We start from the raw sequence: 19,417 nt of genomic DNA on the forward strand, positions 1-19,417 counted from the left end.
AGAGACCCATCTCCCAAATAAAAGATACATCTGGCCCCACCCTGGCTGTGTTGAAAAGTGCTCTGAAAACCTGGCTTTTTTCCTAGGTCTGGGACAGAGCATGTGGTAGATTCTGCATGCTTGATTCTCTTATTTTCTGGTACTTGGGTTGTGGGTTTTGCCTTTGTTATAACTGCATTGTACAATTGTTTTTTACTGTATTCCCCCTAGAGTCTTTGAACACTTAGGCAGCCTTAAATATTTATAAAATCAAATCTGTTTCCTTGAACTGCAAGATGGGTGGCATATAAAGGTGATAATAAATACAAACAAATAAACAAACAAATAGGAGTACCAACAGGAATAGACACCTAGAGTGCAAACCCAAAACAACTAGAGCATCACTTGAACATCGTTGGCATTGACAAAATCACAATTCGTCAATTGCAAAGAGCAACTTTACTTGGAATAGCTTACATTTTGCAACAACTATCAAACATCAACATCTGTCAACTCCACATCCTTGGAAGATCTGAATAGTTGGATAAAAATGCCAAATCCAGTCTGAGCATCACCATGACTGTGCAACAAACCATAATAAAACCAATCTATCAAGATGTCAGCATGAATAAATCCACACATTTGTATAAATGCTAAAAACAATTTTGGGGAAGGAAAGGGGAATCTTCAAAGGAGTGACCATAATTAGTGCTCCACTTTGAGTATCTGAGGACTGCCCTATCTATCTGAAGCTAAATATAGATCTTTTAACTGTTTTCAAGGACATTATCATCTTGTTAGCCCTCCTCTAAATTCAGTCGTTTATTGATGTTTTTTAAAGGTTAGTTTGTCTAGAACTGGACATAGTAGTCTAGTGATCTAATAAAACACCTAAATTCTTTTCATAGGTATTATAAACAAGGTAGATCTACCATTCTAATCTTGTGCCTTTTTTCTTCTCTCCAGAAACAAGACTTTATACTTGTTTCTGTTCAATTTTATCCAGTCATTCCTCATTCAGGAATTTAAACCATTTCATCTAATCTACCTTTTGAGGTTATCAAAATCTATTCTGAAATTTAAAATAGAAATAGGACTCTTCCTAATTTCTATGCCCTTGATATCATGAATTCAAGTATAACATGGTTTCCTCCAAATTCATCCTTCTTGATAAATATTACATCCAGGCTTCATTGTTCTTTTATCTCCTGACAGTCGTCTACAAAAGATGACAGGACTTCATTGGACCTCTGACTCTTGACAGGATTAGATTTACAGTACTGCTCAAGGTGGCTAAAATCTCCCATTATCACTATTGTGTGCGTCTTTAGAAATTTTGGTAACCAGACATAAAAAAAGATCTGTATCTGCTGCCTCTCAAAGCAGTTTATAATAAATGCCATGAAGATGTCACATTGATTTCTCTCTTCTTTTATTCTTATGTCAAAGCTCTTAACAATACATGCATTTTTGGTGTCTGCTTTATTTATATGTAGTGCAACACTCAATTTTTGTTGAGGGCATTGCTTTCAAATAAGTTATATAGCATCCCCAGGCTATGTTTCAGGCACACGTGTCACCCTACCAGGTTTCAGGGATGGCTATGACATTTGTCATTGCACAGGTTATCTATTCTACAAGCCCTCGGTCCCATTCTCACATGGTTAACAATCTGGGGACACATCAAGTGGATGGCAGCTATTTCCCCATTCCCATAATATAACAGAGACCTAAATATATGGAGCCCAAATACTCAGTTAACAAGGAATAGAGCTAACACATACATTATTAGGACATTGTTTAAAAATAATTGCAATTTCCTTCTGATTGTTTCCAAAGCTTCTTTAGATTCAGAAAGATGGGTCGGAACAGAAATAGCAGCTAAATTACTTTCCACCTAGAAGTCTATTTGAAAAATTAACTGAATAGCCAATTGTCAATTTTGAAATTGCAAATATAAAACACAAATTGTTAAAAAGTACATCTTAAATAGCCATCTTAAATATAATTAAAAATGTAGAGGTCCTTGGTTTATAGGGATAATAAATGTAAATTTTATACATTTTCTATCTGTTTGAAATGTTAGAAATGGAGCATATTATGATGTGTGTTATGAAATTTTAAACCACTGTAAACCTCCAACCATTCTGGAAAACCATAAAAGTAGTAGTAACTCTACATGACTTCTGATTTGTTAGTGCTGAAATATGCTTTTATTTCAGATGGAGCTGAAGATGTAGTACTTGGAAGTATATATTATATTTGGGTTTTTCCTTTGACTTGCTGGCTGTTAATTGTTCCTTTACTTTCTTGCCAACTGTCACCAATGTTTCTTCAGCAAGAAGATTATAAGCTTGGGGTGCCATCTGGTGGTCACAGACAGAAATGTCACAAAATTTTTCTCTTTATTTCCCCACTAGTAATTGATTAATTAGAATTGCAAGAAAATAAATGTCCGGGTGAATGTTTCTATTCTCCCAACTATGACTTATTTTAGATATTCTATTCTGTAAAGATGCAGATATATGCACCTGACTCGCAACAGCATTCTTATTTCTCACAGAACCGTCTGATTTTTTTAAATACCCTTTTTTTTCCTTTTGCATAACTCAGTTAGCCAGATATGTTGTTACTTTTCTCTTGTGCCTGGTTAGTGTTGTTAGAACATGAATTCCCTATTAGTACACTAAATATGATTTTAAGATAATTCCATGATCCACAAACATTAGTTTTCTTGCATAATTAATAACAGTGAAATGGCATCAAAATAAAAGGAGTACATCTCACACCAATGCAAAAGGGACAATTTGCAACCTTATTCTGCTGCCTTCATTTGAAAGAAGAACAGATTAGAGGAAGATACTATTGTCCTGGAACTTTATGGTTGCCAGAATGCTACCTAGAAAACTCCCACGTTCTTTTAAATCCCACAATGCCTCAGAACATAGCAGCCATTCAATTTTCTTCTCACTCTCTCACATACAACATGCTAAAATAAACAAGAATATACCTAGCTGTTTTGTCTCTCACTGAGCTAGGGCAAATTTAACGGATGGTGCTACAATCTTTTTGCTAGAAGCAGAGGGAGGAGGGAAGGAAGGAAGGAAGGAAGGAAGGAAGGAAGGAAGGAAGGAAGGAAGGAAGGAAGGAAGGAAGGCCAAGGTAGGATATAGCAAATATGCAAAATAAACGGAAGAACTAAAAGGCACAAAAAACAATTTAGTCACTTAAAATGCCTCAATAGATTGACGATTTTTAAAAAAAGGTATTTAAGTGACTTTAAATTGTTTTTCAGGATCTCAGAGCCAACCACAACTACAGCAAAATTCTGAACACACACACACACACACACACACACACACACACTTTCTTCCTAGAGTTTTACCACAAGTGCAAGATCTGCTTTTTTCAACAAAATGTTGATCCATTGGTTGTGGTAGGAATTGACTGCCAGCTTGGTGCTTGAGCCTGATGTGGTGGGCTGAGAGTGTGATTGGCTAAAGTCACCCAGACAGCTTTCATGTCTAAGGTGGACTAGAACTCAGTCTCCTGGTTTCTAGCCTGCCAAACAGATGCCACTAGACCAAACTGGCTCTCTAAAATTCTGAATATATACAGGTAGTCCTCAATTTATACCTTTCGTTTAGTGATCATTCAAAGTTACAACAACCTGTAAAAAGTGATTTATGACCGGTGCAGATCTCCATGGTCATGTAATCAAAATTCAGGCAGTGGCAACTACATATTATATTTACAACATTATAGCATCCCAGGTCATGTAATCACCATCTTCAACTTTCCCTGCCAGTTTCCATCAAGCAAAGTCAATAGAGGAAGCCACACTTGCTTAACAATGGTGTGATTCACTTAACAACTGCAGTATTTCATTTCACAACAGTGCAAAAATGTCATTAAATCTGGCACAATTCACTTAACAACTGCCTTGATTAGCAATAGAAATTCTGGTCCCAATTGTGGTCTTAGACTCAACTGTGGTCAAGGACCATGTGTATATCCTTTCATTCCTAGACATTCTGAAGACATAGGGAACACACAGCTGATTTTTGGTTAACCAATACTTTCTATTTCCTTTCCATTTAGCATCAGTAACATCTCCATAATGGGTGGATATGGACAGACAGACAGACAGGCAGGCAGGCAGGCAATAGATAAGAATATCCGAGGTAGAAGCCAAGGCAGAGTTTATTATTTTGATACTAGCATGAAGCCAGAACTACCAAGTCTGGCCTGGAAAATTCCAGATGGCCATTAAATGGTAAGAAAGAATTAGATTTCCAGTCTACATATGATAATCTTACTCACTTTCAATACAGTTATCTCTATTTCCAAACAGGTTCCATCAGAAATTGCAATTAACGTTTCCAAACAATATAATGCAAGATACATTCTGGCTCCTGGATTTTAAGTTTTAACATGATCTTAATTTCAGTCACACTGTAAATTATGAAGAGTTCACTTGGTAGGATTGTCTATTAACCACAGCCAATTCATAATTCATAATTAGGCTAAAATGAAGAATTGCTATTTAAACTAGTATGACATATAACTTCACTGTAAGTTCGCAACCAAGATGTAGCTCTTTAAACAGTATTAAACCATGTCCTTTCCATATTGTTGAACAGTCTGGAAATCATTCTCTTAAAGATACTAAAATAAATGATATTTATAAACTAGAAGAGCTCTACTTTACTGTGCAAATGGTACTTCACATTTCCATACTTATATAAGAAAAACTAATTACCCTTACAAGTGCCAAAAGATGAGGCTAACCTCTGAAATCCTTTTTAATGTGAAAGGAATTTGTTTTTACATTCCCACTCATAGATGGCAGGGAAAGATTATTTATATTTCCCATTCTGCCGATCAACTATTTTCATACGATCGTATGACCTTTCAGACTATTAGTGCAACAGTACTAATGAGAAGCACAGCGCCTATGCGAAGATGCATTTCCTAAATTCTCTGCTGTCTGTGCTGAGGCAACTATGGTATTGTGGTTGTTGTTATTCTAAGTAATTCACACAGAATCTGCATTGGAAGTATTCCATTGCTATATCTATTGTTTAGATCTATAAGATATGCATACAGACAGGACAAAATTGGGTAGTATGGCAGCATGTTGTCCCCTTTAGAGTGTCCAAAGATATATCCTTAAATTTTCAGTTGTCTGTATTTATTATTGTCTTCCATCTTCCTCTACTTGATTCCTCTGATCTATCATTGTCTGCACCTAGAAAACAACAGAAAACAAAATATCCAGGGTTTCAGTAATTATAGATTCATCAAATATAACAGTAATTACAGAAGACATCTTATGAGGTTGAAGTCTATTTCAAACTTTGTATGCCTGGTGCATACAAGAATGTCTGGTTGCACAGTAGAATGTCTAATGAATGCAATTACCAATATTCATACTATTTTTGGTTACAGATAACGCAAACATTTTATGTAATTATCACAATTGTGACAATCACATCTTGTGTACTAATTGTGAGCTTTTCTAGACCAGGAAGAATTCAGGTCTTTATTATTACATAATTGAACTACATCAACTATGCAGAGTTGCTCTTAAAAACTACCCAGTGGTTTAAACTGATACAGCTTGCAGTAGTTCAGATTGACCCCTTTGAGATTTGCCTACATACATTCTATTCTAAAATCTGCACTAATTGCCAGTTAGTTATAAAATCTTGCTTCAAAGTGAATCTGCCCACCCTATAACATCTACAGAGGCCTTGGACCAATGTTCAATCTCAATGTTCAATCTCAGTGGCTACATCCCTAATAGAGAAGAAGGTGCCTCCATATTTATATGAACCATGTCTTCCCTCGTGAACTTCTGAAAAGTGGGAAGGGGACATGGCTTTGGAAGAGAGCATTTAGGATGTTAGATTTTCTTTTGAGGTCTACCTTAGTTGGTTAGGATAGCATATAGTCACAATTTGATATTTTTAACCTTTATTTCTGTTGTGTATTGAAGGAGAGTGGCATGGAAACACCAGTAGTAAATTCTTATTATTCATATGTGCATATTGTAAAAATAGCAATAGCACTTAGACTTATAGATCACTTTACAGCACTTTACAACCCTCTCTAAGCGGTTTACAGTCAGTGTATTGCCCCCATTAATTTGGATCCTCATTTTACCCACCTCAGAAGGATGGAAGGCTGAGTCAACCTTAAGCCTGGTGAGAGTTGAACTGCCAAACTGCAGGTATCCAGCAGTCAGCAGACGTAGCCTGCAGTACTGCATTCTAACCACTGTGCCACCATGGGTCAGTAGAATATTGTCAATCAAGATATCATAGAAGAAGTTCAGCTCTCTCCTTATCATAGGCCTAGCTTCTATATTTTCATTTCTAAAACCTAATGGTCAGTTTGGTCTAATGGCTAAGGCACCAAGCCAGAAACTAAGAGATGGTGAGTTAGGCATCAAAGCTGGCTGTATGACTTTGAGCCAGTCATTTCCTCTCGCCTACATCAGCATTGGCAACAAGCTGGTCAATCAATTCCTATCAGAACCAACCAACCAACAATTGGTTGACTTTAGGGGTGGGGACGACAAACTTTGCATTTGGCATTTGCAGGAAAAATACTAGGGAGAAAAAAAAAATCATTTTTATAAAAAAAAAAGAACATAGGCTGCAGAGAAACCATTGATTTATTCTCCTTAGTCTCTTAGGATAAGAGGTTTGGGGTTTGGGGTTCGTTGGTTCAGGGAGAATTACCACCTTTAGTCTTGGATGGGGTGGCACTACCCCAAACAGACCCTGTGCGTAAGGGGTTTTCCTGGACTCATGACTCCTGTTTGAAGAGTAGGTGGCAGTCGTGGCCAGGAGGGCCTTTGCACAACTGCGGGTTGCACCAGTTATACCGTTTCCTGGATCAGCGATCCCTACTCACAGCCATTCATGCCCTGGTCACTTCCCATCTTGATTATTGCAACGCGCTCTAAATGGGGCTGCCCTTGAAGAGCATCTGGAAGCTCCAGTTGGTGCAAAATGCAGTGGCCCGCATGGTTTTATGCAGACCCCAGTGGGCACATGTGTCACCTCTCCTGCAGGAGCTGCATTGGTTGCCAATTTGCTTCCAGGTACAATTCAAGGTGCTGGTTGTCACCTTTAAAATCCTTCATGGCTTGGGTCCGGGTTATCTAAGGAAACATCTCTTGGCAGTCACATCTACCCGACCCATTAGAGCAAGGAGGCAGGGAATGTTAGGGGTCCCACCCCTGAGAGAGATACACTGGTGGGACCCAGAAGAAGGGCCTTCTCCGTGGTGGCTCCCTCTCTCTGGAACCCCAGAGATTAGAATGGCCCCCTCACCAATATTCTTCCAAAAGGCACTGAAGACCTGGTTTTGCCAGCGGGCCTGGGGAACCCAGAGAGGAACAGGGCCATCAAATGGGTAGTGTGATCTGCTGTCGTTGGGGTGGGGGGTGGGAGTTGGTTTTTGATTTTTCCCCCCAAATTTTTTTCTATTGTACTTTACTAATTTATTTGATTTTTTTTGTTAATTTTTGTTTTTATTTTTTGTTTTAAAAATAAAAGCCGCCTTGAGTCGCCATGGGCAAATAGGCGGCAATATAAATTAAATAAATAAGTAAACAAAATAAGAAAGAAAGAGTGAAAACTTTACACAGAGAGATCCAAACATAAAAATAAGGCAGGATTTCCTGACTGAGAGCTGTTAAACTGTAGATTGGCTTCCCTCCTAGAGTCATGGGCTTTCTATAATTCGAGGTTTTGGACAGTCATTTCATATGGTCTGAGGATTCCTGTCCTAAACAGGATGTTGAAATAGAAAACTTCTAAGTTCCCTTCAAATGATCCTATGAAGTATTTTCAACACTCTAAATCCAGTAACTTCACTGCATTATGACCCCTATAGCTTAAAAAGACCAAAATACTTGGAGGAAAAATGCCTCCAATCAATGCTTTAGAACATGCCATAGGACATATTGTATACATAATATTTGTATCTATATATGATTTAAAATATCATAACAAATACTTTCTCCATATATAATTCGCCTGATAGCAAGAGGGCTGTTTTGTTAAGCAAGAGGTATTTGCTGAATATACCTGCTAAAAATATATTAAATTCCAGGCAAAGTAGGATAATTCAGAACATATATTCATTTAATAACAGCAGAGAAGACAGAATAATTTTATTCTGATTCTGGGTCTCCATGATGCTTTGGCCCTCTTCTGTTTTTCTGCAATCCTGGCATTTTGTAAAGAGCACCCGCTATAATCATGTTAAAAATAAATAAAAACAACAAACCCTAGATGAGGAGATGAGGGAATAAAAGTACTGATCGGTTTCAAATTGATACCTGTGCAGGGACCATTTTTAGCTAATGAAACACAGCTTCTTGGTGGTTAGAGTAATGTTGGGAGTTAAGATTTACTCTGCTCAGACTTATTGTTACATAGTCTCCCATTTTCTAGAGTTGTGTGATTGCATATTTTGACCTATGTTAATCCACTAATTTGACATTTATTTAGTTTATGGAAATGTATCTATTTTTGTTTCAACCCATGATAAAAAGTTATATCAGATTCAGAAAAGGGCATTGTATTTATTATGAGTGCCTCTTTTCTCCTCAAGCTGTTGGTTTGAAATTTACCATCATTTTTCCTTGCTAGGCAACAATTATTACTGCAATTATTATCAGACTTTGTCTAAAAGCCAAAATTATGAGCACTGTAAAATAAATGGACACAATTCAAAGCCCGTGTTCTAATTTCTATCACAGTTGGTGCCATAAAGTTCTAGCTTGCTCGTTGATGAAAAATAAAATGTTTTGCCATTTATGATTTCTTCTCTGGTAAACAAATCAATTATGCTCCTTTTCCAAGATTTGCATATCAAATTAGATTTGTCTATTTCTGGAGCATGCAGAATTTATTGACTCAGATGGTACTTACATATGGATTATCTGGTCTATCTTTTTGTTTTCTAAAACTGTGTAAAGCTTTAAGTTTGATATGGAAGAGGTGCTTCAAAATGTATGGGAGTAGAAAGCAACTTTTTTTCCGGGACACATTAAAAGAGTTACTTTTTCTGGGACTCATTAAAACAGTGAGAAGATTTCCGTTGCCACTTTGCAATATGGAAAGAAACACAGCTGCCTTAATGAGTCACAGAAAAATGCTGTCCTAAACTCCTCAAGACTTCCACAGAAGCTCTTTCAGATCAAATCCAGATTAAAACATAGCCCTACTACCTTCTCTAAGTCAAAATATTTTTTCCATAATTCAACCATGGGCACACAAATGTTCTCTGGCATTATCACATATTTATTGGCTGGTACAGGTACTTCTCAGTGTATGACACCAATTGGGACACTAAGGGCTGCAATCATAAAGTACAACATCATGTGACTGCATTGCTTGGTGATGGCAATCCCAAGCAGTCCTGCTTGCTATCATAACCATAAGAACTGCAGGTTGTTAAGTTGGAAGAGGTGAGAAACATATAGTCAAAGAGCACAGAATGGGTAGGACAAACCAAAGTAGGGCCTGGGATGGTCAATGAAAGTCACAAGAGGGCCTGGGAGGGTCAATGTAGAACCATGAGTTGCAGGAAGCCAGGGAGGGCCTGGGAAAACCAGCATGGGTGGGTGCATGGTGCAAGAGGGAGAAAAAACAGAAGCTACTTATTAGAGTGATTTGCAACTTTTTCAGCTAGATTCGCCACTAGCTTTGTTTGGCAATCATGTGACTGCAAATCCCTACAACATCGTAATGCAAGCCAAATGCAAGCCGGATCATATAGCTATGGTGTGCTGCAATGGCTGGAACCTTGGGAAGTGAACCTGTCTATCCATTTTTTAGTGCTGCCATAACATTGGATGGTCACTGTTTGAATGGACATAAACCAAGGACTACTTATATTTACTGCTATCTCTCCTAAAGCAATATGTATCTACACTCAAACTGCACCTTTTCCTTCACCAAAGTATTGCAAACATACCTGTTTTAATATAAACTCTAATGGATTCTCAGGTTTCTCATATACCAAGTTTTCTGTGATCTCCTGAATATAAAGAAAGTAGCAATTACATTTTTTTTCATAAAAAGCATGTAATAAAGATGTATCTTAAAAAAGGAATTGAAGGCTGCATCAAAATACAGATTCTAAATCATAGGACAACCAAGTCCACCTTCAGCCATGGAAACACACATGGAGGGTGAGCAAGTCACTCTCTCAGAGCAGACTACCTCATAGGATTGTTGTTGGGATAAAACGAAGGGAGATTCCCATATAAGCTGCCTTGTCTTCCTGGAAGAGTAGGCAAATCCTGTGTGGTTGCAGAATCCCATGATCATTTGCAACCTCCTCCCAGCTTCCTTATTGATTTTGCAATAGAGCCCACAGTGAACAGGTTAACACTGACCATAGAACACTATAATGTCATGGTTGCAAACTGGATGCCATTCGCTCAAATTGTGATCATATGACTGCAAGGATGCTGTGTGACAGCCACAAATACAAGGCCCATTGAAGGGTCCCTTTGTTCAGCACCACTGCAACTTTGAATAGTCTTTAACCAAGTGGTCATTCAATGAGGACTACTTGTATGTCATTTTGGTTTGGTCATACCCTATCAATTGTACTTAATCCCATTCTTGGAACAACACTTTAAGGAAGACTTAAGAAAATTGGGATAGATCCAGAAGTGCCCATGATGATGGCGTTGAAAACTTAAATCCTTAAGAAATACTGAGGACCGGGAATGTTTTGCCTTCAAGGGTGACAAAAGGGATGTGCATAAGATAGGACTTTACAAATGCTTGAAAAGATGTCACAAAGAAGAAAGTCAAGTCAAATTTAAAAGAAGACAGATTCTGATTGAACATTAGAAAAAACAAGTATAGTGATAGGAACAGTTCAATAGTGGAACTAATTACCCAGAATGGTGGTGGGCTCTCCTTCACTGGTTGTATTCAGGCAGAGATTGGATAGCCATCTATTGTAGATATATTAATTTGAATTCCTGCACTAAACAGGGGTTGGATTCACTGGCCTAAAAGGCCCCTTCCAACTCTATGATTCTATGAAAAACATGCAAAAGTATATTGTCTCAGATAAAAAAAATGGGTCACTTTTTGTAATGGGAATAGTAGAATATGCACATGATATATATATAAGCTCAAGTGATGACATCATATATATATATATATATATATATATATATATATATATATATATATATATATATATGGATCTTTGGTTGTTCGGGTTTTCTCCGCGTAAGATTCAAGTATCTAGGCAACGTTCGATGAAGTCTCATTCATCATCTTCAGGCTTCTGTCTCCGGCTCTGTGCTTCTCAGAGTAATGTGAGATTGCAGCTGCTTCCTCCTTTTAACTGCCGGTGGGGGTGGGACTTGATTGGGTGGGGGCTTGGCTGTGTTCTGATTGGGTGGGGGTGTGTTCTCATTGGTAGGGGGTTTGGCTGTGTTCTGATTGGTTGGGGGGTTAGCCGTGTTCTGCCTAGATACTTTGAATCTTACGCGGGAGAAAACCCGAACAACCAAAGATCCACATACAAATACCCGCGAGAACCTCAGAAAACAAATATATATATATATATTTTCAGACATCTATTTAAAGAACTAAAAGTCCAAGTTAAATGTATCTTATGAGGCTGTTGTGGCTGAGCTATCACAGATACTACTGATCACACGTCCCCAAACCAGAATCATCATAGAAACAGCATTAAAATACACATGAAGTATAAAATGAGCCAAAACTCAAAACAACCAACAAAAAATTATTAATTTAGCATGTAACACGAAGTATTTATGCACACTGCCACACATCCACTAATATTTGTTCTTTGTTTTTCAGCGTATATTAAAGTTTTCTTTTGTAGTAAACATAAAGTGTCGGCTCTTGGTGACTATGTTAATATATCTGTGTAGTTTTCTTGGCAAGAATATGAAAATGGTTTATAATTTCCCCGCCCTAGAATTTCCTAATGATTCTCCATCAAAGTCATTGTTCTTGACTTACAAATGGTGGTTTTATGACCATTTGGACATGAAATAGCCTTGAAACAGGTGCTTTAGGACTTGTAAAACACTCTGGACATCGCAAAATGTCACCATCTGCCCCCACCTTAGTCATGTAGCCACATTTGGGGCACTTGGCAACTGGCTCACTTTTTATCACTGGTTTCAGCATCCCTCAATCATGGGACATTTTTTACTGGTTTCCAGGGTTTTGTTGGTCTCCAGCAAAAAAAAAACATCCACCCATTCAAAACAATGGGCTCATTTAATGATCGTGTTGTTTGCTTAATAACTGTGTGATTTACTTAATGACCACAGTGATCCACTTAATGGTTGCTGCAAAAAATTATAAAACAAAATTGGTCCAGTCATATGGATGCCTCAACTTATACTCACAAAGATTTTATAACCAGATTTCCAGTCCCAGTTGTGGTCATAAGTCAAAGGCTACCCATAACTCGGTCAAATCCTTTATAATTGTTTTCAAAATCAGGCAAGGTTATTAGGCGCTGGCGCCTTGAATGTTTACTTTAAGTTAGAGAATAATGCAGTAAGGCAAGCGAAAAAGGTCAATGGAACTTCTTGATAAATATCTCATGCTTGAAAATATTTGATTGTGTTTGTCTAATGTTACAGATAATACCACAGAAATATTTCTGAACCAGTTTCTTAAGTGTTAGATCTAAAACAGATTTTCAAGTCCAACTGCGAAACAAAATGTTAAAGGCAATTTTAGGAAATCATTTCCCAACTTTATTTATTTAGCTATATCCCACCTTTGTTGTAAGATTCCTCGATTTTTGACCATAATTGGGATTTATTTTTTATTTGTCAATCGCTTACAAGATAATAGTACAAGTATAAACACAAGTAAGAATATAGGAAATAGGTACGAATAAATGGGGACAATAGGACAGGGACAGTAGGCACGATGGTGCACTTATGCAAGCCCCTTACAGACCTCTTAGGAATGGGGTGAGGTCAATGAGAATTTCCATTACTAAGCAGGGTGGTTATGTGAATAGCACCTGATTTTACAATCTTTTTTGCTGCAGTTGTTTAGTGAATCACTGCTTATTTTGTTTATGAAATGCATAGCCGTTAGCAATTCTAGCTTCCTCCATTGATGTTGCTTGTTGGAAGCCAGCTGGGAAGTTTGCAAATGGCAATAGATGCTGCAACCATCATAAATACATGCTGGTTGCAAAGTGCCCGAATTCTGATTATGTGACTATGGAGATGTTGGCATGGTCATAAGTGTGAAGACCAGTCATAAATCGCTTTTTTCAGTGCCATTGTAACTTTGAATGGTCAATAAATGAATAGTTGTAAGTCAAGGATCAGCTGTATTCAATACAGTAATGCATAACTTGTATTCCAAATTGGAACTATTTTGTTTATAAAGGCAAATTTGGAGCATAGGAACTTTTTTTTAGAATAGAATAGAATAGAATAGAATAGAATAGAATAGAATAGGAATTCTTTATTGGCCAGGTATGGTTGGACACACAAGGAATGTGTCTTGGTGCAAATACTCTCAGTATACATAAAAGAAAAGGTACATTCCTCAAGAGTCAAGAATCATAAGGTACAACACTTAATGATAGTTATAGGGTACAATAAGCAATCATATCATACTAGGAAACAGTCCATATAAATCGTAAGGATACAAGCAACAAAGTTAGTGGGAGGAGATGGGTGATAGGGAGTGATGAGAAGATTAACAATAGTAGGGCAGACTTTGTAATAGTTGAACAGTGTTGAGGGAATTATATAGCAGAATGATGGCTTTCGGGAAAAAACTGTCCTTTTGTCTAGTTGTTTTGGTGTGCGGTGCTCTATAGCGTCGTTTTAAGGGTAGGAGTTGAAACAGTTTATGTCCAGGATGTGAGGGGTCTGTAAATATTACAGGGGTCTGTAAAAACTTGTACTGCTTCTTTATCCTTGATAAAAAAAATTCCAAGAATAACATTAATAATAGTAAACATTTAAGTGGTTAATATATTCTTATCTTGAATTGAATTAGATACACCAAACTGTTAAGTAATCTGGGAACAAATAAGGAATGTTATATTTTTGAAACTAGGATGAAGTAACCTTGATCTCCAGAGACAACCTAAACTGCTGGTTCCTGAACTCAGAAATATTTGATTACATAAAGATGGGTATGATAATTCAATTCAACAATTGCAATATTCATATTCAAGTTAAATAGTCAGAAAGGGCAAGAAGCGAGGAAGTCACCTGAAATATCTGCAGGATGTTATGCTTCTCCACATATTGAAGAGAAATCTCAAAAGGATCTAGATAAACTGTTGACATTGGCTCATTCTCAAGAAGTTCCTCAGCAACTTGAGCTGGTGGAGCAGTCTGTTGTACCACTTCTTGAGGTGCTGTTTCTGGAACCCGCACAATGCTTTCCACTGATCTGGTCAAAGCACTTGAAAAATCACTTTGTTTCTGAGTCACCAAAGATCCAAGAGTTTGGAAAGATGAAGTAGACCGAATCTCAATTTGTGGCACAGAAGGTTTTGGACTTGGCTCAGAAGCTTCTGGTGCTTGATCTATAGATAACACTACTTCAAGTAGTTGGGCACTAGTCCTAGATGTTTCTGTTGTAGGCACTAGCAATGTAGGCTGTTTCTGCATTTCAGTAATTAGAGCTTTTTCAGGCTGTTCCTACAGTATATGCAAATCAGAAAAAAGTTAGAATCGGTTAAGAATCAGAAATAATCATGCATTTTTCTTATATATGATTTTATCACAGTTACAATATAGACATGCCCGTCATACTATTCTCTTTCAGAGGAAGCAGCATTCTGCAAAAACAGAAAAGGAGTAAAACTAGAAGGGAAAAAAAGTGAAGTAAGAAAAAAAGAAAATATATCTACTTTACACCAATGGCATTTATAGGACTTTTCCATAACTTTTTATACGGCAATTTGTCTTTACTTCGTCTTTATTCATATGCCCCTTTATTCATTGTCTGTGTTAACACTCACCATCTCTTCCTTTTTCAGCATCTTTCATTAATTCCATCCATGGACTCCCCTTTGTCTAGAACCACTAATTATTCTCTCATACATCATTCATTTTTGTACTCAATCCGCATTCGTTCAATAACCATTTATTCTTGAACAAAAAAACTCTGTGGAACTTCTGATTCTTGATATTTTCTGTAAGTCAGGGTTTTGCTAGGGTTCAGCTGAAGCCTGTTGTTCCTATACAAAACTATAGCAAACCATTGTTCAGGTTTATTTATTTTTTGTAATTCCTGAATCTCTAATGTGTCACCTTCTTCTAATGGCTGAGCTCACATATCACATAAACAACAACAACAAAACAATAGTACATCTAATACATAAGAATCTAGGCTACTAAGGCAACTTTAGTTTGCATAAAGGCTACATTCTTATATGAGCAGCCAAACTCATGCCAACAGTGGCTTAGTGCAATGCATAACCCAGTCACTTCTCAGATCAGAAAAAATATGGATCTGTCTAAGAAGCAGGAAGTGGATCTCCAACTCAATTTCGGATTATGTATATTACATTGTCTTGGTTAATCTAAGTAATTGATCAACTTTGCCTAGCAGCTTGGCTATATATTTCGCATTTATCTTTTATACTTCATAATTTTCTCTTTGCTTTGCCTTTGGGGAATTTTGAGTATGCCTTTAAAAAACAGTACTTCTATCATGCATTCTAATATTTAATTAAGTATAGTAGCTTTCCTTTTACCTTCTCTCTAGTAGACTCTTTAATAAAATATTTAATTAGTTCATTAATTAAAAGTTTAAAGCCCATTCTTCCAAAATATGTGCATCACTCAGGGTAGATAACAACCAATATATGCAATCACAATTGGAACTAGAACCTTGATTGTTGAGCAAAGCTGTTGTTAAGTGAGGCACCCTTATGACTGCTTCACTCAACAAACATAATCCCAGTTGTTCCAAATGTGGCAGTTAAGCCACAATGCAGGTTGTTAAGCAGACGGAACAAAAGACCTGCCTCCTGAAGAAGGGCAGGCAGCTCCATCCTGTGCATAGAAAGGAACTCCTGCAGCAGACTGCAGAACCTAAGTATGCATCTTCAGGATCCAAGTTTCATTCCTGCAGCCCACCGGAGGATTTCCCCTCCCCTCTGTAGGCAGAAGGGAACCTCTGTAGCAGGTTGCAGGAAAAAAAATGGATCCTGAAGTTCCGAGATTCGTTTCTGAAGCCTGCAGCTGCAGGAGTTTTTATATCCCCTCCATGTACAGAAGAGAATTGCTCTGGCAGGCAGTAAGAAGATGAGGATCTTCAGGATCTGACCTTCATTTTTCCGTCTTGCCAGTGGAGTTGGGCTCCCCTAAGTGCATGAAGGGGAAACACCTTTGAAGACTGCAGAAATAGGACTCAAATCTTCTGGCTTTGACCTCCATTTCTGCAGCCCTTTAAAAGAGATTTCCTTCCCTCCATTTTCCTTTGAGGAGTTACAGAAATGGAGGCCAGACTTTCTGAGGTCTGACCTCCATTTCTCAAGTTGTTTAAACTTTTTGGAAGGACAGCAGAAATGCCTACATTTCTCTCCAATGGCTAAGATTCTCTCCCAGCAGGCAGCCCTTTCATTCTCAAAGAGCTAGCTGCCTGCCAGAAGGAAATCTCAGTTCTGCAGCAACAGTTTGCAAATCGATTGATTTTATGGGGAAGCTGGCAGAGAAGCTGGCAACTGGAGATCACAGTCACAGGGCACTTGCCAACTGGGTGGTAAGCATGAACCAATTGCCAAGGACCCAGATCATGATCAGGTGACTGGGGTGGGTGAGCTGTGAAGCATCCTTTCCAAGACCATCCTCAAGGACTTCCTATACAGAATCAAATCATTCGAAAGAGAAACAAGAATGTCACTTAAAAAACAAATATCTAATCAGCATTATCTAATAAGAGCAGGCAAAGAAGCTTTTCAAGTAAACCGAATACTTTGCCAAAGAGAAAAATCTTGAAAGGTTAATGAAAGACCCCAAGGGAAACCGTTAGATTGACCAAGAAAGTTTCATGGTCAATCTTTTTGCCGTGTTCCATCACAGTTGGGACATAGTTGAGTCTATAATAAGCACAACAATTCTGTTATAAGGATAGATTTGTTTTAAATATGAAAGTTTATATATATTAAAATTGTCATGGTTAGTTTTAACAATCTTAAGGCTGCAATGTCTGTCAAACAGCTTAATTAATTTAAAACATACTAATAGAGCATTCCTAATTAACCTCAACTCTTAACAGTTGGATATGGACATCCTGATCTAGGAAAAAAATGCTCTGAAAATACAAAATTGACCTCATTTTTATTTATAATAATGGGAGAAAAAGCATGTTGCATAAATTTGGATTACTTATCAGAGACAATTTAAATTCTATTTTACTTGATTGTTTTTTTTTTCTGAAAATTTACTATGTTACTACATTTCAACAGTTCATTTTGTGTATTTATTATTACAAATATACAATACTCAAAAACATCCTATCAGCCCTCATCTGTACTAGGAAGCTATAGAGGTCTGAGCCTGGTTAGTATTTGAATAGAAGATACCAGACCTGTAGGTGGTCTGGGAAATCCAAGGAAAGCCTATTCTGTAATGTTGCTAACAAAAAAGGTGAATATCTTGTAAAAATTGGATGTTGTTCAAGGGGTTTTTATTTTATTTACATGTACTAATTTGGTTAGGTTTCATACCACCTCACCCTGGATCTCCAGAACTCAGGACTACAATCTTACGTGTCCTTTATGTTTACTTTGAAGTGAAGAATTCACTTCAAAGTAAATATAAATTGGATTATTCCACTTTGGGGGGATGGCAACAGGTGCAACTTGGCAAAGAAAGTGATTATAAATGCAATGGAGATGTAAGCATTGTTGTGTTTCACTTATCATCCAGAATACAACTATGATAAGATAAATCATAAGAGTAAATTGTCTATTAATCAAAACTACTCAGGCAGTGCCAAGGAAATGTAAGAGTTGAACTTCCAAACTTTGGTCGGGAAAAGCTGCAACAAATACCAGTATTTAAAGTGTTCTCTTCAATTTCATGGCAGTTGCCTTTTTTACATTGCAATCCTCCCCTTTGTTGCAGTGCCCCTTGCTCCTGGGTAACAAAGTTAGGCTTCCTCTCTAATAAAGTTTCTAGACCATAGCAACTTCTCTTAAATGCCCTTTAAATTACAGCGCAGCCATCCTAGGCTCTTCTTGCCTGAGACTACTAGGTGTGAAAATTTCTGGAGCGCGTCAATTTAAACTAATGTTTCTTAATCTCGAGAGCTTTAAATGGGTGGACTTCAAGTCCCAGAATTCCTCCAGCCGGCATGCTATCTGGGGGGAACCTGGGAGTTGAAGTCCACTCATCTCTTAAGGCTCCCGAGACACACTTTTAAGCGAAGACTGCTTTGTACGAGATTTAGAAGCGGGTCCCTTCCCAAATCGGGCAACTCTTGTTTGGGCGTTGGATGGCTTTGGAGGGTCTCGGGGATCTGCGAATCTGTTATATTTGCATACGTAAAGATGGGGAAGGTTCTTAGGCTGAAGGATAGCTACGAGACTCACGCCCGTCTCCCCCACCTCTTGACTTATTTCAGCGCTCCCTCACCTGTTTTTCCACCGACCCCGTCCTCGGCGTCGGCACCGGCTCGGCCTGCGACTCTGGCTCTGGCTCTGGTTCTGGTTCTGGTTCTGCCATCTTGGGGCAAAGGCGCGTTTCATCTCCCACCTGCCCGGTAAGGTCTTTTACTGCTTGGGATGTTCCGTAAAGTTGTGAGTTCTATTCCACCTGAAGGGGGAGAATCGGTGAGAAGACATCGTAGTTGCTATGGAAACTATTCCTAAGCACGCCTTCCTGAATCTTATGGTAAGTCCACGTAAGCAACAGAAAGTGATCTCCTAGGAAAGAGATAGAACTTGCTGCAAGTCACCTGATTGGTAACCGGGCATTTGTCCCTGGGGTAGACATTTTTCTAGAGGGCAAAAGTGCTCTCATATATTCTCGGCCTGCTTTGAATATGGGGATTTTCTGTTAAAAACGTGCCTTTTCCTACCAGAGTTGCTCAATATGGGAACACAATAAAATATAGTTTTGAAGAGAAGTTGTGGAATGAATATTCAACCAAAAGTTCATTGAGTTCAATGAAACTTCTAATGTTTTAAGGGGAGAATAACCAAGTGTTTGCTCTTTGGAAGTCCTGATGAAGTAGAATATATTTAACATAACTGACACAAGATTGTGATCTTAGTTTTTAAAAAAAATCACTGGCAAAAAATGGACTCTTTCCTGGTTATTAAATATCCATTATCTACCACCTTTCAAAATGGTGTATCTCTGATCTTACAGGGGATATAGAATTGGTAACATGAAATG

General features: G+C 37.8%; 1 protein-coding gene across 3 annotated transcripts; it reads right to left on the reverse strand.

Moving 5' to 3' along the window:
• Window positions 1-1,394: 1,394 nt before the first annotated feature.
• TEX55 (testis expressed 55) lies at window positions 1,395-18,943 on the reverse strand. Of its 3 annotated transcripts, XM_087937271.1 has the most exons (4): window positions 18,653-18,879; window positions 14,270-14,704; window positions 9,982-10,044; window positions 1,395-5,230 (listed from the first exon to the last, which is right to left on the reverse strand). In XM_087937271.1, the coding sequence occupies exons 1-4, from the start codon at window positions 18,740-18,742 to the stop codon at window positions 5,177-5,179; spliced, it is 642 nt and encodes a 213-aa protein (XP_087793397.1). In that variant the 5' UTR covers window positions 18,743-18,879; the 3' UTR covers window positions 1,395-5,176. The 3 variants fall into 3 exon arrangements, 2 of the variants coding, with proteins under 2 accessions (XP_087793397.1, XP_087793398.1); XR_015744296.1 differs by lacking the exons at window positions 1,395-5,230; window positions 9,982-10,044 and adding an exon at window positions 12,778-13,832 and having other exon boundaries at window positions 14,082-14,704; window positions 18,653-18,943; XM_087937272.1 differs by lacking the exons at window positions 1,395-5,230; window positions 9,982-10,044 and adding an exon at window positions 12,778-13,968.
• Window positions 18,944-19,417: the final 474 nt, after the last annotated feature.

The sequence above is a fragment of the Pseudonaja textilis genome, chromosome 7, assembly GCF_049901715.1.
Source record: "Pseudonaja textilis isolate UNSWEBS1 chromosome 7, rPseTex1.2, whole genome shotgun sequence".
In the NCBI taxonomy this organism is placed as follows: Eukaryota; Metazoa; Chordata; class Lepidosauria; order Squamata; family Elapidae; genus Pseudonaja; species Pseudonaja textilis.

What these genes read in the sequence shown, in the direction of transcription:
- TEX55 (XM_087937271.1), bottom strand. Translation starts at nt 18,742, where the DNA reads ATGGCAGAACCAGAACCAGAACCAGAGCCAGAGCCAGAGTCGCAGGCC. An exon ending in ACATCCTGCAGATATTTCAG is followed by an intron (nt 10,045 to 14,269) that starts GTGACTTCCTCG and finishes CTTTATATTCAG; the next exon opens with GAGATCACAGAAAACTTGGT. An exon ending in TAGAGTTTATATTAAAACAG is followed by an intron (nt 5,231 to 9,981) that starts GTATGTTTGCAA and finishes GTTGTTTTCTAG; the next exon opens with GTGCAGACAATGATAGATCA.